At 42.7% G+C, this 25,224-nt stretch overlaps 1 protein-coding gene across 1 annotated transcript in view; it reads right to left on the bottom strand.

The window, feature by feature from the left end:
* MND1 (meiotic nuclear divisions 1) overlaps nt 1–25,224 on the bottom strand; it is a 311,795-nt gene that overhangs the window by 189,661 nt on the left and 96,910 nt on the right. The window contains exons 3-4 of the mRNA XM_069242805.1: nt 22,749–22,806; nt 16,012–16,160 (exon numbers count right to left, since the gene is read on the bottom strand). Coding sequence (XP_069098906.1) covers nt 16,012–16,160; nt 22,749–22,806 — 207 coding nt within the window. The remainder of the gene's footprint in view (nt 1–16,011; nt 16,161–22,748; nt 22,807–25,224) is intronic.

Below are 25,224 nucleotides of genomic sequence, written 5' to 3'. Positions count from 1 at the left end.
TCTGAGAAAGATTCGTAGATACTGACTTCATTGAAAGTGGTTGTCCACACCAATATATACATGATTATCCTAGCAAGCTTGCTCAGCAGCTACTACCAGGGGGGTCACAATTGTACACAATCATACTGACAATACTCAGCTTTCAATTAGGGCCTTTAGTAAACCAGATGTATGCGCTATATGGACGAAGTGAAAAATGTAGCACTACTGGTTCTCTATGAATGCCTCTGAGATGGAGGTCCTGCTGCTGGGACTGGAAGATCCCATCATACTTTTAGTTATTTGAACTGTCAGTCACTTACCAACTCAGTCCCAAAAAGTTCACATCCTGGGAATAGGCTTGGTCCCCAACATACCCCCAATTCTGCAGCTCAACAAAATAAACGTACCTTAAGGGGAAGTACCTCTGGTCACAGATCTTAAAACTTTTGGAACATTTTCTGGCTTCAAGGTCAATATGCAAAAATCACAAATCCTGAACCTCTTTGTCTCTCCTCCGTCTGAAGCCTCACTGCGGGCCCAATTCCCATTTGAATGGGCCTTCACCTATATTCCCTACCTCGGGATCCAACTTGCAAATTCTATTCCTAAAACCATCACTCTCAACTATAGCACCTTGGCCAAGCACATCGGGGTGGATATAAGCAGTTGGGTCCGTCTGTGTCTTTTCTGGCTGGGCAGAATTGCAGCCATTAAAATGACCACTTTACTGCGCATTCTTTTTCAAGTTCTACCACTGACCCCACCCAAGCATGCACTTACAGGTTTACGAGAGGGGATTGGGGGAGAAACCTTGCCTACACAAATATTGCCTCTAATGCTCAATGCGTGAGGGAAGCCTTGCTGTGCCTTCCCTCCTGCACTATTACCAGGCTTTGCCACTGCGGTTCTTAGTGGAATGGAGCAGACCGCTCACTGAGAAACATTGATGTTTCATGGACCAGGCAGTGGCCGACTCCCATATCTGGAAGGAACAATGGCTTTCTAAGACGTACAGGGCTTGGAGACTCTATTTCTTCCTAGTATTGAGCTCTATCTTTCATATATGGGATGCAGTGGTGGTTAAAGCGGCCCTAACAACCTTCCCTTCCCCAATGTCACCAATTCTTAATAACCCAGAGTTCACTCTGGGGCTTCAACCGGATCGTTTTCAGCACTGGAGAGAAGGGGGCTGTAAACTGATTGGATACCTGTTTGAATCTCAAGGGATAATTCCTTTTGATCAGATCAAAACTGACTATGGCTTGGAGGAAGTGGACCAGATCCAATACATCCAAGTTCGCACCATTGAGTGCTGCTGCCTTCTGTCTGGCCCCATGCAAAGAGGACACCCATCAAAAAATGGTTACTCTTGAAGGAAAATGATAGGTGACTAATCACTGAATTGTACACCATCCTTAAAAAAGGAGGAGAATACCACCCGCTCACCAGGGCAAATATTGTGGCAGGATGAGACTGGCAGACCTCTTTTGGATGTGGAGTTGGCAGACATTTATCACAAAGCACGTCATACTGCACATAACATCTCAAGCACAGAGAAAGCACCTAAGATAGTGTCCAGGATATTTAACCCTGGCCAGACTCGGCACACTAAACACTCTAAGGAGTGCTGGAGGGGCTATGGGGGGAAAGGCTCGCTACTCCACCTTTTATGGCACTGCCCCAAACTCTCACACTTCTGGGAACAGGTGCTGGACAACACTGACAAAGCATTTGAGACCTATATCCCTAGGTTTTCAGTCTACACGATCCTTGGGCTTCCCAACCCCTAACGTTTCCTCTATATTCACGCCGAGGAAAGCACATGGCATTGGCACTAGGTGCAGTACACCAGGTAATTCTTGATCTTTAGGGAACCGATAAAAGCCCTCAATACACAACTTGTTTGCAGAAAACTATAGTTTATTCTAGGAATGGAGAAAATGTTGCTCACAAAAGATCAGAGACCAGAGGATTAAACGACAGACTGGGCTCCCTTCATACGCATGCTATCTACAGAATTTATTGAATTGACCTTCCCCGCCTACTTGACACTACTGCGGTTACTGCCCATCCCTGATTCTCCGTTGATTCATACCCCCACTCAACACTCTTAGATACTGACTCGACCACCCATCAATCTTAGACATGAGTGAACTTTAACACCCATCATTTACTTCCACTTTCAGAAGGATTAGTAGGATGAGGGGATTGTTCCTGGGTTTGTTGTCGTTTATAATGGTCGCTTTATTCAGTATTGCTGTCGGCCCCCGGGTTGTAGGCAAAAGCTGTGTACACCTTCCTCTTTAATGATGTCATGCTGCCAGCCCCTTGGGGTTGTAGGCATTTACCTTTTTTTCCACGACTTTAATAAAATGAATTGATGTATAAAAGGAAATACATTTTTAATACTACTGACAGAAAAGAAAGCTCTCAACCTTGCACTGGTCATCCTCCACTTCAATTGCTGCAATAATACCCACATGGGACATCCAGGACATGAAGACAAGGATACACAAGTTTAAAATCAAACAGCAAGCATTAAATCTGGCCAGAAGCATAAGAGAGATCACATATTCCTTAAGTAGAAGCTAATCTATGATCATCGAACCAACAAAAGGGTGATGTCAAGGTTCTTTGTCTCATACATAAGGCACCACACAACCAGGCACCCATCTACTTCCATCAATAAATGGAGCCTTACGAGACAGACAGTTAGGCTGGGTAAGTAAAACAGACTCTAAACACACATCCCCAGGAGGCAGCAACCTACAGGTTCTAGGATTTTCCATGATGAACTCTTTCACTTTTTCTTTCAGAAAGTGTACTTGAGGAAATGTTGGAAAAAAAGGGACTGATATCATTAAGTTCTGAGCAGCATTTCTTATTCAACCCAGTAGCTTTCCCGTTTCTGGTACTACATGTTTTTGATGGGCATCCTGAATCCATGTAACCACCCAACAGAGTATTTCACATTGACACTGAGTGTTGTTGAATGCTACAATAATATACCAAGAAAAGAACATAAAAATAAAATAAAAAAAAAACGACTGCTTTTTACGGTTGTTATATTTATTCAAAAATACTTGCTGCCATTAGCGGGACATTTGAGAAACAACTCTGGGACAAACCATTCTACCTCTGTTTTGTAGAGTGTGATTTTGAGATGTTTGATTTGACAATAACTTTTAGCAATACTTTTATAGATAACTGCAGCTTAAATATGGGATCTAATTAATTTGAGATGAACAACCTCCCAGAATATACCAGATAGGGGCACAATTAATTATAGATAACTTAAGCAAAAAGGAATCTCAAAACATCACAAAACTCTAATCTTGAATGCCACAATCTCTTTCTGAACATAAACGAGAGGGCGAGCTAGGTCAAATGGACGAGCAAGACTGGAAGGATGCACGTATGGCACCTTAGGAAATGGTCATATCGTTTCATTTATTGATCGTTCGAAACATCTGTTTTAGCATCAAAAAGGTACATCAATAAAACATTTAAAACATATTACATCTTTAAAAAACATTTTGAAATAACAATAAATATCTATAAAAATTGTGTGCAGCAGTTCATTAAACAATTAGAATAACCTGAAAAGCAGGGTCATACAGAAAATCATCTAAGGCATGGCTTCTGCGCAGGGCCCAGTGCTTTAAGCCTAACCGGTCAAGATATATACAGGAATTTGGAAACAGCTAACACCACGATCAAGGAGGTATCACTTTTGCATAGTCTATAAGCTTCTCCTTGGATTTGCAAACTAAGGGAGCTACATAGGGGGACAATTCATTTGTGCCTAGGTTTGACATAGAGAGGGCAAAAGAACAACAAATACTCATCACTTTCACATGCTTTTTCACACTAAAAGCAAAGGTCAGAACCCTGTTTCATCTTTCCCCAATTGATGGTGAAGGCTGCTACTTGGAGAATCATTTGCTTGAACTGGAGACAGGGGGATCGAGCATGTGCCGGGGTGGATAAAATCGAAGAATTTCTCAGCCTTAATTACAGATTTGTGGAGGAAGAAGCACTTGTTAAGCTACCTAGTGAAGTTGAGTGGTACCTGTTGCAGGTAGGTTTCTCCTGGACCAATTTATTATTTTAAGGGGTGTCAGCTTGACAAATGGACTGGGGCTTGCTCCAGAATTTCCCTAGTCCCAGTTCACTCTAGGCATTTTTGAAAGACCCTAGCCATCTGACTTTCCCTGCCACCTTGACCGTAATGACTTCCTGCAAGCCCTTCCTAAAATGGCACAGTTCATAAGTGCTCCAAATAAAAATCCAGAACATTAATGGTCTTAGCGCTATCAGTGCCGATATCTCGTGGATCCCCAGATTCAAGCGAAGCGGCACCAGTTGCATACCCTTCCCTAAGTCCAAGAGGCCTCTAATAAAGTTATTTTCTGCTATACTAAAGGAAATGGGGTTCAATGCCCCCATAATTCTGCTCCATACAGCGCAGCACACCTAGCCTAGGTCTTATAAAATTCTATTGCTGGACTACAGGGGACCAATCAGCTTTTTTGGCAAATTTGCATATGGCTCCAGCTTGATGTTTCACAATTAGGGTGCTCTTTGTGATCTGCAGGTGCCAGGATCCAGTATAATCTTACCTGATGCCCAAGTAGCCAAACTCCTGGACTCTTTCCAGTGTTTCAGGTCCCACCTTACTAACCCATCTCGCCCTGGCTCTCTTGGTTCAAATCATATATTTGGTCTTGGACGTGTTAATTTCAAGGGCAAAGTCTTTAAAGAAGGAGTTGAAGCTATCAATCAAGTTTTGGATTTGGACAGCACCAACGTGTTATCCCCGCAAGCAGGAGTGATGGAATTCCCCCCCAATTAGGCTAGGGGAATCATTGACAATTCAATAAGTAGGCAATACAGTTGTTTATATATAGAACGAAGAGGGTAGAGGTGAGGACACACCCCAGGAGCACACCTTGCTTTATAGGAAAGAACTTGGTTAGTTCTCCGGGCACGCCACACCTGACTTTGTCAAAATTCCCCACATGGAGCAACTGGATCAAAGGCAAAAGGTTGGGGGTAGGAAGGGTCATCCTAACCTCAGGAGCACCTCCCTCACCTTACCTCTGGGCACCAGGTCAAATGTAGCAAGGTGATCGATAAATGCCACAGCGATCGCCTTTAGCCAGGTCCACCATCTTCCATTTTATCAAAAGAAACCAAAAGGCTTGGTCGACGGCACTAGTTTTATGCCTAAATCCTGCATCAGACCTAAAAGAATATGATTTTCCTCGCCCCAATCCAACAACCGCTATAATACATGCTTGCAAAATTATTTTTCAAGGTTTTCTATCAAGCTGATAGGGCAGTAGATGAAGGGCTCACTAGGGTCCTCCTTTTTGAAAATTGGAACGATCTCCGTCCCCTTCAACGACTTAGGGATTGCACCCTCCACTGAGATAGCATTTGAGACCACATTGATGTACAGGACCCACACCTTAATATCCGATTTAAAAACATCTGTAGGGATTTTGTCATGGCCTGGTGCTTTCCCGGGTCTGAATGAGGCCACAGCTCGCTCAGTTTCCTCAAGACTGAAGACTACTGGAGGGGTGGGGTGTGGTTCTTTACTCTAGGACAACTCCTGCATACAAGGTGAACGTCACGTATAGTGGCACAGGAGTACGAGCTCCCAAAACAGGCAACCCAGTGGCAGGGTAAGATGGATGTTTCTGCAGGATTGCCTGGCCTTCTGCCACTCGTGCTCCCCAGGGCCCAGAATTTCTTCTGATCATTTGCTATAGCAGCATCCAATGTCATGCCAAATACCGTCTCACCAGGCTGCTTTCCTTTCCTTGGATTAGGCCTGTAGATGGCCCTGTGCTCCCTGATTGCCTGTCTGTCCCCCTCCCCCTTTATAGCTTTTAGGAGGTCTGCCTTTGTCTTTTTTCATGAGCTATTGAACCCTCCCTTCCCCCTCCCCCTGACGATAGTTTTGAGGCTCCTCAGACTCCTTTGTGAGGAGATTCCTCAACTTACAAAATACCATGTTCTGCTTAGCTAGGGTCAGGTTTTTTTTTTCCCCAGTTGACAGATATACTGCCCACATGGGTGACCAAGATTGAAAACAGGGCCTTAACTTCCTCTGGGGTAGAGATGACTGTTTCCCACTTCACATTCCTCCTATTATTAGTGGCTACAAGCTGACAATAAACATACTCTGCAGTTACCGGGCATGGGAGAGTCATTGATTCTTTTAACTTTAATGACAAAGGGTTAAAAAAGGCCACTCTCTTCACACTCTACCACAACCATATTGTCTAGCTTACTCCACAGTCTGACATCCAGAAAAATAAATTCAATTGTACTGTGGTATGGTCCTCATCTGTATGTCGGTGCAAGCAGTATTTCTGAAAGGGATTGCTCATTGCATGTTTGAATACCATGCGTTAGGGTGATGTCCACAACCTGGAGCGCTGTTCTGGGCAGGTGCCCCCTAGTAGGGCAAACAAGATCTGGGACACCCCAAGTTAAGTTCTTGTCGCTAGACAGTTCACAAGCCAAACTACTCGGCTCAAATGGAGATTAAAATCGCCTTTTACAATTGCCTAATGCGTACTTGAATAGTTGCACTAGATTTAATGACTGTGATGCTGTAACTTCTGTAGCCACACATACATATCTAATGCCCACGTCTCCTGGAATAAGCAGATGTCATAGCCATCCACAAAAGTACCCCAGTCAAGATCCCCTAACTCACCCCTGATTCCTGCAATATTCCAGATGAGCAGTTGGGGTAAAAGGGGAGAATGGAAATTATCAATAGCGCCTGTCGAGCGGCATTCTAATGTATTAGCAAGCAGTGATAAATTGTCTGGGCCTGGGTTGGCCAAAAGCCCTGGGGCACCGGTGGGAGATCCTTGCTCAGACTGCGGGCACAGGACTAACAATGGCACATGACTATTTTTGGAATAGGCTGAGACTGTGGCTTGTGCTATCTAAACCCAGTATCCCATTACTACTACAGTCCGCCTGGTTGGTATGGCCTCAGTCGGCCTCTGTCAGCAGAGAAGGACTTTCCGTTGTGACACGGTTCTTCCACTGGTCAATACTTTCTCCCAGGGACCAGCTTTGCAGGCCTGCTTGCAAGGTCTGTGGGACGAGCCCAGACCTGTGCTTGAGATGGCAATAAAAGAAACCTAAAGGCAGGAGTGAGGTGCTAGATCCTGCCCGGTTGTGGAATGTGCCACTATTAAGGAAGTTGTAGACAATGGATGGGGCCCTCAAATTTACAACGCAGTGAGGCACCACCCAGTCTACCCACTTGACCATCAATATATGCCGAGCATCTGATAGAGGACGGCCAGCGTGGGTACAAAAGACAATGCACAGTCTTGTTTTTGAGTTGTGAGAGAGATTCCTCTGCTCCATTTGCTAAACGAGGCATGTATACAACATAGAGGCAAGCATCTGGGGCAATTTCAATGCAGTAGTGTTAGGTCCTTCCGCCGACTCCCTGTTTGGGCTTGTAACCCCTTTCACCCATCCATCTCCCATCTCTGCCCCACCTGGTGGCCCTAGTGGGCAACACTTCCTTCTTCCTACTCGCCTGTGGGGTAGATATCTCTGGTGGCAGGTTCTCCAGCTGTACGGGGGGGACATGAAAAGGAGGGGGGTCTTCAGGGGGGGAGGTTGGTGAAAAAGATATTTGATGTTCCACCAGGTCAGTTTCCTTGCTGAATAGGCCCACCATTCTTCAGAGAAACCTATCTAGGGTGGATCCCGACATAACTTTGGCCCCACTCGGCTAGATTGTAGGAGCCGGTGATTGTAATAGTTCAAAATTTGATATAATAAGAAGAGCCAAACCGTATCTTTGTAGAGAACTAATTAAAGAGGGGAGACCTAGTCCAGCCTCTTCTGAGCAAAAACAGGCCCGCTCTTGGTCCAGGCACAGCCCAGACTCATCCCGCATTGCAAGTGCACTGGGTGCAAGTGTTCTTTACAGCGCTGAGGAGTGAGGGGTGCGATCAGACGTCTGCACCTTCTGGTACAAAAAATGTGTGAAAGATGTAGTCCCTGCTGGGAGCCCCCAGTTATCTCGTGGCGTCTTGCGCTTCAGGCGTGCAAGTGCGCTTTATAGCACTGAGGAGTGAGGGGCGGAAGCAGTCGTTGGCACCTTCTGACGCAAAGCACTTTGGACGGTGTAGTTGCCGCTGGCAATCCCCAGCAGTCTTGTGCGCTGGCAATGGTAATATCAGTTAGACTACTTCTCATTCACCTTAATTACCTACACAGAATGTATTTCCCATTAGTCAAAATATGTAAAATGAGCAAGATTCCCTCACCCGAATGTACTTGATGTCATTCTGCAACAGGTAACTTATTTGACATGGTATGGGGCTGTCCGGAGATACAAAAATGCTGACACACCATATTTCAGATACAGTTAAGACTGATGGAAGGGCCTGTAGATCCCTCTCCTGGGCTTGTCATTCTGGGGATCCTAGAGGTGTGGTTGGGTCCCAAGGAGGAAAAACTCTTAATAGGCTGGGCACACCTGTGGCTAAGAGGGAAACTGCTGGGCAATGGCATGACTGCTCTCACATCACTACTACATAATGAGGTCATCATGTTCATATTGAGAGTGAAAAGATGCATTAAGATCTTGAGATGTATTATCCATTCAAGGTATTTTACTATGGATGTCCACATGCAGGGCTTTTTCTTTCTTTTGTTTGAAAAACAGGGCGTGGACATCGTCATGGCAGGCTAGACGTGCCTAGAGCGAGCTCCAGCAGAGCCCACTAACATCATCCTGCCTTAATCCTACTAATAGCCCCCCCATCCATCTCCCTAGTACATGCGGCCGAGACACGGGATGTCCCCTGAGTGGTGGTGATTCGCCTGGGTCAACTGAGGCAATCCTGTGAGGTTCAACGGAGGATGGGGTGTCCCGGGGGTATGCTGATAAGATGGCAGCGATCAGAGCTGAGGAGTGCGCCAGATGCGGACCTGACTCAAATAACTTCTGCGCCAGCTGGTGCAGTCGGGGAAACTCACTTGGACCCTCGCCCGCACCCCCACCCACCCCCTGACAAAGGTGGGTGAGGTGGCGGTAGAGGTTTCCCTACTGCGTAAATTCTCAGTCAGAGTGACGGCGGAAGAGAGAATTTCAGAGGTTGAAGACATGACCCATACACACGGAGCAGACTTGACATCATTAAATGCACTCACTAAAGACCTTCTTGGGAGAGTGGATGACGCCGAAAACAGTACGTGGTGTAATAACCTTAAATTCATAGGTTTCCCTGAGGGAGTGAAGGGAACACAAACACCCATAATTTTAGAAACCTGGCTCCGCTCCTCCCATCCACCAACTTCTCAACATGTTTTGTGATAGAAGGGGCACACAGAGTGTTGGCGCCCCCCAAGAGCCCTTACAGCGCGCTTCTTGAACTACTATGATGGAGATGTGATTCTTCGAGAGGCACACAGCAGGGAAAACTCACTTTTGACTCCTCCACGATACTGATTTTCCTGGACTACTCCTGAGGCATGCAAAAACAACAACACTCCTTTGATGAGGTGAAAGTTAAACTCTGAACAATGAACCTCCACTGTATGCACCTCTTCCCTGCGAAATTAAAAGTTATACTCCCTGATAAAGCACACTTTTTTGAGACTCCCAAGGAAGCATGGAGATGGGTTGAGGAACAGCCCCCCCATGTTACGGAATGGACCAACTGCAGATACTTTGCGGGAGCAGGGCAAGAGGGCGACCAGGTCCAAAATAGAGACCCCTAAGTGCAAAAAAGAAAAGCAATCAAGGAGTGCCCTAGATAGGTCCCACAGAATGAGTCTCACAAGAGATGCACTGGTCTTCCCCAATTAGGACTCAGACTATGAAAGAAGGAACAAGACGACCTCCCATCCTGTGGAAGCACCAGTCGCAAACATAGAGAATGGAGACAGATCATGAGGACAGGAGCCCTGCCCCATGGGATCCCTCGGCTGAACAAATGGATAACTGCAACATAAATCTCAGCAAAGTCACGGATGGGGATACTGCACATTGATCCAACAGGAACTTTGATCCTGTCTTTTCTTCATTCTTAGGACAACTGGACAGCTCTGTGCACGGACAGCCTGGAGAAAGGAGTCTCTCCCCCCAAACTTCTCTCACTTAACTTCTTTCTCTCATCTATTTTTCTTACTCCTTTTTAGGGTCGCGCATGCGTATCGCAGCGAGACGCTTTAGGTATTAGAAAAGGGCTCGGAGCCCTGTCGACGTCACGTCAGTGTTTTTCATTGGTTCGTGGGCTTGCCTTTTAAAACCTGCTTGCTTTCATTAGTCGAAGGCATGCATATGTCATGCCTTTTCCGGTGGCTAGCCCTTTTCGAGCGCATCGACCAAGTACAGAAAACATGCGAGGCTCGCTGTTTTCTGTCCGGCTCGTGGACTACTTTTTCTATATTTTCCTAGCACGATTTCGCTTGGCAGAAGTCGAGCGCTTTACACAGTTAATTGCACTTTTTCGGGTTATGTAGATAAATGCACTTTTGCCGATAGGTGAAAAGTCAGGTTAGGAGTTTACAACACTATCAGCTCTAACATGAGCAAACGCGAGACCCGTTGCATTGCAAATGCTTGTTCTCTTTGTCCCTCCCCCTTCCTTTCCCTTTTCTTTCATTCCCATTTCCCCTCCTTGCTTCCCCCCACCCCAGTTGCACTCCCCACTTCCTCCAACCTTTTTGTTATTTTCTTTCCTACTAGTTTTTCCTTTTGCCTCCTTTCTCCACCTATTGACAGCTGGTGAGAGTGTGGAGTGGTGTGTGTGTATAGAGCAAGACTCAGCTGCTCCCTCACCTGCTGGTACCATGCCTTGGGGCGATAGACCGTACAGGCGTTGGGGGAACTAGTTCACAGTTTGCGGGGGAGATCGTTTGTAAGTGAACTTCCCTTGCAGAAGTAAACTACAAATTTATAATTATCTATAGTTGGGGTGGGCTACAGACCCTCAGGCCTGATCCAGTGACACGATGGCTATAGAATGTAGGAGGCCACGTATGTAACAGGGAGGAGGGTGTGGGTAGAGGGGCAGGGTTTGGGGTTGTTTTGTTCAGTCTTGTTTGATTATCACTTGTTCATCTGTAGCTACGCAGCCGCGAGATGTAGTGTCAAATGACGGTCTCTATTACCCAACATGGTTCAAAACATTGAAACATCAGAGTGCCAATGACAAGACTTGACTCCACCGAGGGAGCACACTCTACTTATGTGGAATGTAAACGGACTGGGACACAGGGTTAAGAGAGGGCTAGTAGCAGCTTACCTATGCCACCAGAAACCAGACATTGTCCTCTTGCAGGAAACACACCTCAGAGGCACTCATTGCCATTTTCTCGCAAGAGGAAATTATACACTTCGGGCACATGGAGGTTTTACATCTGGGGCGAGAGGGTGGCAATCCTAGCTAAGAAGGCACCTCTCTTTCAAGTCCACTGGGACATATGTAGCGGTTACAGGGTATGTGGGGCAGGGAAGTCACTATCATCATAGTACACTGACCGTTTATGATGGCCACCCTTCAACGACTGGGGTTCTGTGATAGATTGCTTGCATGGGTGGCACTATTGTATAAGGAACCTGTGTGGTGGTGCAGGTCAGCTGACTTCCGTATTCAAAGAGGCACCAGACAGGAGTGTCCATAATCACCCCTTCTCTTTGCCCTTACTCTAGAACAATTAGCCCGTCACATTCTTGATAACTCTTTTATTCATGGATTTCAGGCCCTTGCAGAAAAGAAAATATCACTACACTTGGATGATATTCTTCTTTACATAACCCATCCACATGTTGCGCTCCCATCTATGGTCCAAGCCTTTGAAATTTATGGACAACACTTCAGCATCAACTGGAATAAATCAATCCTTTACTGCAATTCTCAGATGGAGACCGGGCTGTCCCTGGTGGGAGACCTCGCCGAACGCCTTAGGGTAACCCGTGAGGGATTCATATATTTAGGAATCTATGCAATATGCAACGCAAAAAGTAGTATTCGCTGTAATATTGGCAAAATACTCTCAGATTTCCAGGCGGACGTGAAGCGCAGGAAGTCACTCCCTCTTACAATCATGGGTAGAGCTGCCATGTTTAAGATGATTACCCTCCCAAAGTTCCAATATGCCATACAGAATTCCTATTATAGACTGCCAGATGAGCTTTCCCTGAAAATACATAGAGAACTACAGCGGCTACTCTGGCAAAACAGACAACAAAAAGCTTACAGACGCTACAAAGAAACTGCTAAAATGGTGGGATTAGGGAGACTCATCTACAGATAGTAAACAACTGGAGTTATGTAGCTGATCCTACCTAGGCATTGGAAAAAACACAATTTCCACTTGCATTATCTATATGGAGGAGGAAGAACACAGTGCCTCCTACCCGCAACTAAGGTAGTGATTGAGGCATGGCATAAAGCATCTAGACGTATAAGTTGGGAGGGCAAGATTACACAGGAAACTCCGTTATGGATGGGAAACATACTTAAAGAGGTTACTAAGCTAGAAGGATTCAAAGACTGGGGCATCACAGGGATCTCAAGGGTAGGAGATCTACTGTCTAAAGGTAGCCTGGCACCATTCCCTGAACTACAGCGGGAATACAATCTCTGCGATATGCAGCGCTTCCGATATCTTCAACTCCAACATGCGTGGAGGGCAGAGCCGATTCCAACCGACATACCGGAGAAATCACCCTTGGAAGGCAAATTACTGATAGGGGAAATACTGGAGAAGGCGGGATCCACCATGTAAAGACCACTTAACAATAACATGCCTGACACCCTCCTCAAACTGAGGTCCACATGGGAGGCAACCATTGGCGGGCTGGAAGACACAGACTGGGAGGCGGCTCTTATGTTTCCCAGAGAGGTGGCAATTAACTCCCGTCTACGCCTCATTCAATTAAAAATAATGCATTGCATTTATTATGACAGAGTTCGACTTCATGCAATGGGGTGGGTGCCCTTCCGTTGTTGTGTAGCCATTTTAATCATAGGTCCATGCACGTTATTTTAACACACTAGGCCGCTGTGCACTTTAACCTGGATATATTTTATTTAGCGTTGTCTTATTATTGTTAGAATAACCAGTTTTATGGTCTTGTTTTATTTCCATCTATCTAACTGTTTTTGCCTAGGCCAGCACTCTGTTCTCAAACAAGACATTCTTGATCACTCTGTGCTTTTTCCAAGGCTACAGCACGGTACATTGCCGGTGAACGTGGTAGAAGTTTAGTCTCCAATACTCGAAGAAAATACACATCTTTACATAGGGACACTTTCTCAGAATATCCGCTGGGTTATTATAAAAACACTTCCTTGTCCCTTACACATTAGAGGGAGATTCCAGCCAGGGAACCACGACTGTATGCTGATTGCTTCGCTACAGATGCTACCGCAGACCGCAGGCCTTTGCTCAGGTCTGGGGGTTCATGTCTTCCCAGGGGAACCTGAAGGGCAGATTTAGAGCTTAGCATGCTGTGCTCTATGCTAGCATAGGTAGGGATTAGTCCATTGACAATAGTGACAACATGATAGCGTTGTTCTTATGCTTCACTCTACTCGTCCCAATTTGCATACTGTCATGTTGTGTCATCCTGGTTATTACAGCTCACGCCTTGATATCTAAGATGCAGTTGTTTTTATTAAACTCATTATTTAAACATATACTGCTTCTGTTTCTCATTTATATATGAGACTGATTTGTAAGTGAGAGAACCGAATGAGACCTGAGTAACCACGACTTCCCTGAGAAGCCAAGTATGTCATGCGCTCGGCAGCCCAATCATCACTATCCTTGGGTAGAGATGAGGCACTGCTAGTTGGCCGGAGAAAAACCCCCATTGGAGCGACAGGTGTCACCTGCAGTGGGTAAGACTTAGTCTCCTACACCGCAGGCGATTCTGCCGCTCAAAATCCAGTAGTCTCATCAGAATAATGAGAGCCTATGAGACACCGTGAATGTTTGAGATGTGGAGACAGAAGAGGCAACTTTTTCCACACACTTTGGTCCTGTCCGGCACTACACCCCTATTAGAGATTCCTGCTGACTGAATTGGGGAAGATAGTTGACGCTGTTTTACAGGAAGACCCCAGGTATATTCTACTAGGAGTCCTCGGAGACATAGATCTCCCCCGCAAATGGCTTACACTTTGTAACTTAGCCCTATTAATAGCGAAAAGAGACATTGCGAGACCTGGGGGGGCTCAAGAGACCCAGTCCGTGACTGAATGGAAAAAAGGTATGGATATGTACATGGCCGCAAAGAGGGCAGTGTACAAGAGTAGGGGCTGCCCGATCAAATTTCACTTTATATGGGACACCTGGGATTTCATGCTATGACCTCGCATCTTGATCGTGTGCTACCTCTGATTATCCCACTTGGGGAGAATGCTGTGCTGCCCTTGTATATTTGGCACCGTAACAGAGATGTGCTCCTTTTTAATCGGACCTACCCTGATGATACTGTGGCCCATGGCGTTCCTCCATGTAGCATTTACAGTCCTGCAGTTTATGGGTTATTGCTCTGGAAGTGTGACACTGATATTTTTTTTTCTATTGTTCACAAAAAACAATAAAATATATTTTTAAAAACAATAAAAATAATTTTATTTCAAAAATCATTTTAGCAAACACAGCCAAATGGCACAACAGAGTAAGCCAAAGCCAAATGTTATAATTTTAGTACCCTTGTTGCCGTTTAATGGTTTGGATGAAAGACTTGATTGTTATAGCAAAGGGCCACAATGTGAGAGAGTAATCCTTGCAGTGCTAATTCCTTAGATAAACGCTCAGTAATCATTGTCTCAGTGAGGGAGTGATAACAAGCATACTCATTCAGAATGCTGTTTCACAGAGTTGCCATTGCGGGCACAATTATAGATAAAGTTTAGTTTACCCTTTTAAGCAAATGCTCGGCATCCAGCATTTATAATGCTGCATGGTGAACTACTTTTTCTAATGTTTGCCATCTGGCAACAAACCAAACTAGTTTCGCTCAATGAGATGGGAGGGGGATAACCATCAATAAAGTTTTATTTCGTCATAAAGTTGCCAAGATTTTTATATACTTACTTACTTTGTATGCCAATGCAGGAAATGAGAAACAACAAAAACTAGCATGGCGCCATGCGTCGACTGCATGGAACCAAAGGAAGGTCACAGTGTAAGAATTAAAAATTGAAAGACAAGTTATATAACATTATATAACCCACATGTTCTTACATATAGCATTTCACAACAGTTCAACTCTGTGGATTATTCCATTAAATGTATTCACATCTTCGTTCTGAAACTCAGTGTAGCCTCACATACAATGTTAGTGATACTGCTGAAGCAAATCCTATCCCCACTCATATGCCAACCAGTCTTCATCGAGCAACAGATTGCCTCTTCTAGCATATTCTTAAGCCAAGTATTGTATATTAAAGCAGATAGCTGCCTTTCACATGTATGCACTAAAAATGAACTAAGATTAAAAAAATTCCATCCAACACCAGTTCCATCCATTTCGATTTTACAAACCAATACCAAGGGTGGTCACACTGAGTTCTATACGTTGTAATTATTGCACACAGGGTATAACATCCCTGAACCCAGGACCACCAGTTACAAAGTGATACTGGGCAAAACCAAAGGGCTTACATGTGTGACTCAAACCCTACTTCACACCATTCACAGTTTGCGCATCAAAAGACATCCACAATCACGCTCACATTGAATCTTTAATAGTGTCATTTGTGGTTATTTATTCACTCACTGCTCCAGCAACACATTTATATTTGCAGAAAAGAATGCTGTACAATCACATTAGGGTGATTTGGGTGACATATTTTCAAATGGGTATGACATGGTTGTTTTAATAAAGATAATATGCAATGCAAAAAAAATAACCAGCGAAACAAACAGAATGGCAAAGAACATACTGGCCATATGACTTCAATGTCAAGCTTACATATGCCTTAGCACTCATTCCATAATTACCTGAGTTTCTAGGGTCTCCAGCTTGCGCTTTCGTGCATGAAGGGCTTTACTTGGAAAAGCCCAAAAGTAATTTGAAGTTCCAATTCTCTCTGTGTCCACCATGGCATCATCCACTAAGCTTTGTAAGATCTCCTTTACTGACATTGATGCTATAATAGACAACATATAAAAGTAAAAAATAACATTTGTGTGTTATTAATGAAAACTTGCAAGTGGAGTACCCGTGTTTTTTTTTTTTTTTTTTAAACACGGAAAAGGAAGAAATCGCCCCACTTAAAATGTAAATATTTCAATATTGCATACAAAACAACAACAGTTTAAGTAGCAAATGTAATATAAAGACTTATACTGACATCCAAACTATGGTTCTGCTACCCAACTCTTAGGCTCAAATAATTCAAAGCAGTGAACAACTTTTTCGTCACATAACAATAAAAAACATTATTAAAAAAAATCTCACTTTTTTTTAGCCCCGATGATACATAGAATTTTAAATGACTGGGTATGTAAATGTTTCCATAAGGAAAAGATATGTGTAGAAACCTCAGAAACACTGAAATCCTAATTGTGATTCTTCAATAACTAACCAAGCAACAGGAAAAGGTGTATTTATTTTATGACAGCCTGGAGCAATTGCAGAGACCTGTTTATGGGTCAGGAGGTGTTCTGCATCTAGGTCTTGTGCAAGTACAAGATCAGCTTGTTACGAAACACTGGAATATAATGAAGGAGGGACTAATGAACTACACAATGCTGTTGAAATGCCAATCCAATGTATGGTGAAAGTAAACCAATGATAGCAGCTTTACAGAAAACCACCCCCAAACATTCTGTTTACCAGTAGACAAATCATTGGGAACTACATTACAGGGAGATTTTAATTATGGAGGGAACAGGGCGTTGAGGAAAGGTAGGAGTTGCAAAACAGAAAATTACATTCTCAACCATTGATTAGGTTTCTTAGTTTTCTTCACTGACCACTGTTTATGATACCGAAAAAATCAATACATTGGGTAAATAGGCAGCACAGCTCTAAACTGAGAAGTTAAGACTTCAGAGTGAATTTCTAATCCCAGTCATTTCTCTGGCAGTTCATTTTGCTGCCCAGATAAGGCATTAGGATCTCGATGAAGGGCTGGCAACCTAAGTCCACTGTCTTTCGTTTCTAGGGAGAAGGATTGCTTTTTCAATAATTCAGTAGATAATCCCATGATGGAGAAATTTATGTTTTACATCATGGGATCCTTAGTGATACTTATAAACACTGCATAAAAAAAACTGCAAGCACATTCCATTCTCCTCTAGTGGGAACTGAAAAATCAAGAGAGTGAAAACTAGCTGGACAGCCACCAAATAAATACCAGCTCAAACAGGCTCCACAGAGAAGCGTGGCCACTTGGATATCTGTTCCGATTCACAACCTCTGCATATCTCTGCTACAGAGATGTTAATGAGAAGGGGTGAGTAGCTGTTTTTTCTCTTGGTTGAATAAGCACTATGCATTGCTCGGACATCTTTGCTCTATTTCAAGTTATTATACATAACACAATCCAGACGGCTACATCGCTTGTTTAGACCATAGTTGCACTAATGAAACAAATTTGAGTCTAATGTTCAGTATTTCTGAAGTCCTTTTTAAGTCTCCAGAAATAGTAGGGAGCCCTTTTAGAATGAGAATTAGAACCAACCTTCTAGCCAGAAAGCAGGGTTCTGGAAAAAAGCAGGGATTGATATAGTCTGAATTACATCCTCATGACTTTATGGATTAAGATTAGATGGTTTCCTAAACCAGCAATGATAATTAGTCATTTCGTGTAAATCTCATTGAAGAATGGGGCTTGCATCCTGACATTGTGAACAGGGAAAAAAGTCTCTCTGTATTGCTCGGATGAGCAAAAATGGATTGTGAAGGGCTCTTCTACAGGTCAACTCAGCTCACAGCACTTTTATCTTTTGGTGTTGACATGGTTAGGACACTTTACCGAGTTAGCATTCTTAACTGACTTATTAGCTGAATGTGCCGGCTTTCCGGTACCTTGAAACTTGTATATTATGTATTGTCTTTTAACTCTTAGTTCATGTTTCTGCTGGAATGTTTATAGTTGGTATTGGTTTACAGACTCAGATATATTGGGTAGCATAGTTTGTTCTTTCATGTTTAAAGAGTTATTGTTAATTGTCTTTAAGCCTACATGTCCAGCACCAACTACCCTATACTAACAATAAACAGTTACAGATGCCCATTGAACCTTTATGGGGTACTGGAATAATATATCTTCCAGATATGAGAGGTACTGGAATAGTGTATCTTCCTCGCATGTCACAGGTCCGATTGACTTTTTCAAACATAAGATGCAAAAAGTCTTCCACTTGAATGTGTATGATATGGTGAAAGGCACTGAGTCCTCCTTTAAGGTGTTCATGCAATCTTGTGATAGGTGTACAAGCCCACATTCAAAAGCATGGCAGACAGGTTTAGAAACTATGTTAAGCTGCAGACCTCTGTAATGCATTATAGAAAGAAGGTTGCTTCTGCATGTCTGTGTGGTTGTTCTGGCATAAGAAATAGATCAATAAAACACAAATGGCCTGCAAGACTCCATGGACACCGAAGACCATTCTTTTTTTTAACCATGTCCCAGCGTGATGATTACTTACAAGATCAAAGGGGTTGTGGGAAAGCAGAAACAAATGGTTTTTAGCAGTTCATCAAAAAAACTCTTGCAAATGGATCTGGCTTTTGAATATCTACATGCTAAATATTTGTGTTTTTGTCTTTTCCTTTCAACAAAACGTTTATTTGAAGATTTCCCAAATGAAGGAAGCCAAGGGTTAGAACTTTATTGCAAATTATACATTTATTACCTTCTGTGATGACTCAGCTTAGAGAATCTAATTGAGCACTATGCACTCCTGGCTGGTGAGTTACTGTAATGGAGACATCTCCTTTGTCTAATCCCAAAATGATTCTGGTCTGTTCTTCCCTTTTTCCTGGGTATGGTTCCAGTCTGACTAGTGCAACAAATGGCAGGCTGGCCCACATGTGAGCTGGATTTGCCAAGTATAATCTGAAGGTAGGAGAGGGCTAGATAAACCCCTCACTCTACTCTTTGAAGATCAGGAAGGGACTGATACAACCCTCAGGCCAACCTGCTCAGGAGAGAAATAACCTTCCCCATACATAAGGCCATTTTGTCCACTGTCTGGGAGGAATACACATCACACCACAGGAAAGCCATTAACAATATGGTGACCCTTGACACTGGCAAAAAGGCACATTTGGCTTAGGCCAAAAAATATAAAACGTTTTTAAAAAAAATGCATTTTCAAAATAGTAATAGAAAACCTAACTTCACCATTAGAGATGATTTTCAATTACTATTGAAATGAGTGTAATAAATATTTCTCTAGCTGTTTCCAAACAAAATTTAACACAAATTAAATGTAATAACGTAAACCAGTGCTAACCTAAGGGATGTCAGCCTTGTCACATGAAATACTTCATATACATGGCCTACTCTAAGAACCATGTACCATGCCCTTTGAACATGTAGCACCTATCTTAAGGGTGACTTATAAGTATTAAAAATTAAGGGTTAGGCCTGGCAAAAGGTTTATTTTGCCAAGTCGAAAATAGCACTTTTAAAACTGCACATATAGGATGCTATAGCAAGCTTCAGACATGTTTTACAGTGCTACTTTAATGGGTGGCACAATGAGTGCTGTAGCCCACTACAGCATTTCATTTACAGGTAGGTTGTGGGTACATGTAGTATGGACTTATACGTCAGTTAACAGGGCCAATTAGGTATATGCCAATTGAACCATGAGGGGGGGCACAAGCACTTTGCCACAGGTTAGCAGGAGTAAAGTGTGCAGAATCTTAATGTCAACAAAATGTGTTCAGCAGAAATAGGGTAGTGAAGGCAATAATGTTAGGATTACAAACAAGACGGTCATTTCAGGCAAGGGGGTGTATGGAAATATGTTCATTCTGTAGAAAGAATGACTACATTTGGTGGTGATCTTCGAAATGTGGAATATTTTCTGTAGCCCTATTTCTTGATGAAGTAGTGAGTCACTGATGCTGCTATAGCGAGGGTAAAGAAACTCCTGAAGAATGGTTCCATCAGATGTGAAACTAAAAGCACCTGTGACTTTGTAGATGTTGTGGTGTTAGGTCCCAAAAATCATGGGCAGACAGATTTGAAGACTAGCAAACTGAATGTTTCATTCCCTAACTCATCTAGTTAGAACCTCCTGAAATGCTGTTTGATGTCCACAGGTGATATTACATACAGTGATCCAGGTGGAAAACCAGGAAGTATGCTATTCAAGAAGACGTTTCACTCTTGTCTCATCTGGGAGCATGGGTTCTCCTCAGGGCGGTTACCCTTAGGCTATATCTGTCTGGTACAGGTATCTCACAAATCCGAGGATGTATTTTCTTGCGATGGTGGCACAGACTTGTTCTTTGGTAAAGTCTTTTAGGACTAAGTCTTGGCATCTCAATTATCTCCATCACTCTGAGAGAGATAACAAAGAATGTGTTTTATTTTAGATGTAATTGAGGAGAATTGAAGGCAACTTTGATATCTGAGAACCCCCCACTACACACAAATCCATATTACAAAGGAATTACATCACTTCCACAAGACATGCAAAATATTTCACGGGTATGACATAATTCTAGTGAAATACGCATTTTGTTCAACAGGAGGTTCACTCATAGTCAGTTTTCCTTGCGGGCAGCTAATTATGCTCAAGTATGGCTGCACATAATGCTGTGCATTTAGGCAATTAGATCGGCAAACCACTCCGATAAGCTTTAACATTACCATTTGTTTAATGATTATTCTCTTCAAGAAAGGCATTCAAAACCTGAATATCGTAACTACAATGAGGACATATTGAGGGTTGTACTGTGCATGCAAAAGCTCTAACAATCTGTGACTCTACCTATAGAATGTGTTTTTAGCAAAGCTAATAGTATATTTTTTCTGAAACCCTACGTTCGTAACTACAGTTTTAACAAAATCTATTATACCACAGACAGCTAAACAGTATAGCTCAATATTAACTGTTTTTAATAAACATTACCCTGTTTTAAAAAAGGACCTTTTTCAAACTATCTGCATGAAAAATAATGTAAAATGTATCATTCATAACAGGTAACGTGTAAAATGGTCCGTTATTGACAAATTAATGTTTTGGTTAAATTTACAAACAACTCTGCCGCATAAACCATATACTTTGAAGCCAAAGGCAGAGTGGTTTGTAAAGGTCACCAGAGCCCGACATGACTATGTAGGACCAAGCTATAAGGCTACCTACAGTGCATCCTCTATATTACACAATACTGTAGTTACAATTAAAATTTTCTCCCACAAGTAATATATCTGTAGGTTTACTTATAACTTTTGCGCTGTTTGACCAATCTGCACAAAATCAGAATTCTTAGGTGTGACAAGTTTTATGGAGATTGCCCACCAAATGCATTGTTTACGACCTCAAAATTATTTCATACTAATAAATAACATAAATGTATAGCCTAACACCAATAAATACCAACACTTCCCCCAAACAAAGACACGGCCAATATGGACACGATTCATAATGTCAACACTAAGGTGATATATAATGTCACCAGTGAAGCCACTGATGTTATGGGTAGTGTTTCTGTCACATCCATATCATGTGTGAATTCATAAGCAGTGTATTTGGTGCGAGAGTTATAGTCTTCAAGGGTGGGGAGAGAGGCGCGTCACTTATGGTTTGTGTGAGTTACCGAAATTGTTTGCAATGGAATTTCAGAGATTATTGTAAACATTACAAAGTATTTTCAGTGTGCAAATAAACAGAACAAATATACATGTTGAAAGAGATTTTCTTTGTGACCTTGCCTACATCTAACATTTATATAGCAACATCATGTTGAAAATATTGATGCAAATACCCGAGCAGAACTACTGCCCTAGTATTTGCCTATGTATTTGCTTATAACTGAAATATCAGATTTGTTGCTATAACGACACCCCAAATGCCTCTTCTGTTCTCCAATCGAAGAATAAGAGAAACAGATTAATACAATTAAATAGTTCCATTCTCCTAGATGTGGACTTTGTCCAGCCACCACAAACGTACATACATTTATTATTCAGTTCCTTCAACAACCAACGTATCAAGCACGTTGAACATGTATTTAGACAACTAATTTCTTAGTTGACACATTAAGAACAAGAATGCTGCCAGTTATAAAACAAGGGGTATATCTGAACATATGGATATTTGAATGGTGGAAAAACAGTGCTGTTTGCAGCCAGCCTGTTCAGTAGTTAAGATTACCATTTTGCCATCACATGCAAGCTAAGACTAAATCCACAATAACTGGGTGCAAATTAACACTTCATTAGCAAAGAACCATAGGAAAACTGGATGTGTGCTTTTAACAAAAGCTATGATATTTGTTAAATATTTCGTACATCGCCTAAGTATAGCACAGAGAACTCATATCTTTTAAGCTCTTCTCTACACAAAAGTGTCTAAATGGTATCAACATCCCTATTGTTTTTTAGATTACCAAACGTTCTCAACCTTAGAAATGATTCTCAACCCGTGTCCGCATCCACGTTCAACTTAGGTGTCAGTTCAAGTCTGGAATCTGTAGAATGTGAATTCCCACTAAAAACTCTACTTTTCTAGTGTATTAGTCAACATAAGAAGATATCAATACTTACTTATTCCTTTTTCTTTGGGTGCAATCTTTTCCAAATCTTTTAATTGAAAAACATCTTTCTACAAAAAAGAGAGCAAACCAGGAGGGATATTTAATAGAAGTTATTGCTGAAAAGAAGAAAAATGTATTCTTCACCATTAGTGGAAGCACTTAGTTAACTTTATAATATTACTAACTATGAGATACATTTCAAATGTCATGTTAAGGACTAACCAATGGAAAAACTACATTTCAGTAGCAATGTTTGGCGAAAGTATTTAGATGTGCACTTTATAGATATCCGATAGAAAAAGGGTTTTAAGTTTAACTGTTTATTTGCTCGGTTACCTAAATCACTGTAAAGGTTAAACAATAAAAACACAGTTAAAAAGAAATAAATTTAGTGCCGAATGCCACCCTGCATCAGTTTACAGCATCAGTTGTCACAAATCTGAGTGAAGTATGATAAAACCTCAGTTGAACAAATAAAGTACATACGAGTCCTTAAAAAGTGCGCACGAGGCAGGCCCACAATTCTTACCCGCCCTCTATAGCAATATGCATTGGACCAGATCGTTTTTTCTTAAGATTTTTAAATGTTATGGCCACTATGTTACCTTTTCTATCCATTTCCTCTTTCTGAGGAGCAAATGGCCCTTTTTTTTGTCATTGATGACGGCCACATATTTATACTTGTCAAATGGGTCAATCCTCATCCTGGCCCAGTACAAGGCCACTGGTCTTCTCCTTCCATTGTTAATCAACATGGTTTTAGTTTTTTCTAAGTTGATAACCAGGTCATTTTCAATTGACTATCCCTATATGATACGGAGCAGGCGCTGTAGCCCCACCCAAGTGTGGCTTATTAGGACCAAGTCATCGGCGTATGGGAGGCTGGAAAGAGCCTTGCTTCCTGGAGCTGTTTAGCTGCGGTGTTATATCTGCCAGAAAAAGGCTGAACAAGGTGCGCTTCAGTCCTTTGGTAGTCGTGATCTGTCTGGAGAGGTGTGTCCCAGTGCCAGGCTTAACCTGCACCCACATATCCGCATGCAGCTGTATAAGCATTTCAAGTAGGGCCTGAGGGATGTTGCAGTGGGCCAGTTTATGCCAGAGTTTGCCCCGATCAACATGATCAAAAGCTGACAAGGAGTCAATGAAGCAGAAGTGTAAAGGCATCCTAGAGCCTTTTGCCACATCAATCAAGAGAAATAGGGTCAGGACGTAAGTTGATGTTCTGGTCAATTTGGAGAAACCTTTCTGATTTGGCGGAATGATGGTGTTCTCAGTGGCTCAATTTGTTAGTTTCTTCAGAAGTGTCCCAGTAAAATATTTTGCCTCATTATCGATAAGTGCTACAAGGCAATAATTATTTGCAGACAATTTCTCTGCTCTTAAAGATAGAGGAGATTATGAATCCTCTCCAAGAGTCCGGTACTGTACCATCAATCTTGATTTGGAGGAAAACTGGCTCAAGTATCTCCACTCAATAACCTGCATCACGCTTAAATAGGCCAGGAGGGTGTATGTAGACATTGATAATTACAACCTCAATTTTTGCATTGTGGCAGAGAAATGTTGTCCTGTTTGCATTTACTGCCGGCAACTTGAAATGCAGTTCCCTTGCTCGTCCTACACTTACTGCAGACGTGTTGATTGCCAGACCACCCTTCAAATGGCGATATTTTGCTCATTTACAGGCTGGCATAGAGAAATTCGTAAAACCCTGTATGTGAAAGGGATCTCCCGGGATATTCAAGCCACGGCTCCTGGAAAAGGATGGTATCAAAAAACTGTAGATATGTTAGGAACTCTGCATCTGACCATTTACTAGCCAAGCCGTTAATGTTCTAGGAGCAGAGCCGTAAAAAAGCCTATCCGTTCATTGGAAGACTCCTTGTTAGCCAGGTTTAGTCACGGGCTCCGGGGTGCACAATTTATAGATAGCGAGAGCCACCTTGAGTCCGACTTCCAAGACCCAACTGTGTTTGAGTTTGGCACGTGATGTTCTCTGGATGCTGCTCATGGTGGTGGTTTCCCCAAAGCGACCATGAGCACCAAATATGTGGGCTTGGGTGGCCGAACATCACCTCTTGTCTGATCTATATGTAACAAGGGAAGAGGATACCCTGGTTCGTAAATGGGTCTCGACTCAATACCCTATTTCTTGAAAGTGCACCACTCCATTAGCACTTTCCGGGCTATCTCAGTTGACCTACAAGTGGCCTTGATTGCTCCATTCTCTGATTGACTTACAACGTGAACAAATTCGACTGAGGCATGGTCTGTTGTCCTTAGCTGTTACAGGCTGGGAACCAGGGCTAATAAACTTAAAATGTTGCCCCTATTTAAGATGTCACAAGTGCCTATAGAGTTGTATTCAAGCAAGAAAATTGTGGTGCTTGTGTTTTGTTGATCATCCAACATTAACGGAGGATCACAATTGGGTCTGCTATGATGATGCATTCTTGATGAAGGAGCCTTTGTGGGGACTGACCTGA

Source organism: Pleurodeles waltl, chromosome 1_2 (genome assembly GCF_031143425.1).
Source record: "Pleurodeles waltl isolate 20211129_DDA chromosome 1_2, aPleWal1.hap1.20221129, whole genome shotgun sequence".
Lineage (NCBI taxonomy): Eukaryota > Metazoa > Chordata > Amphibia > Caudata > Salamandridae > Pleurodeles > Pleurodeles waltl.
Note: the sequence above shows the minus strand (reverse complement) of the source record. Positions and strands in the feature narration are given on the sequence as shown.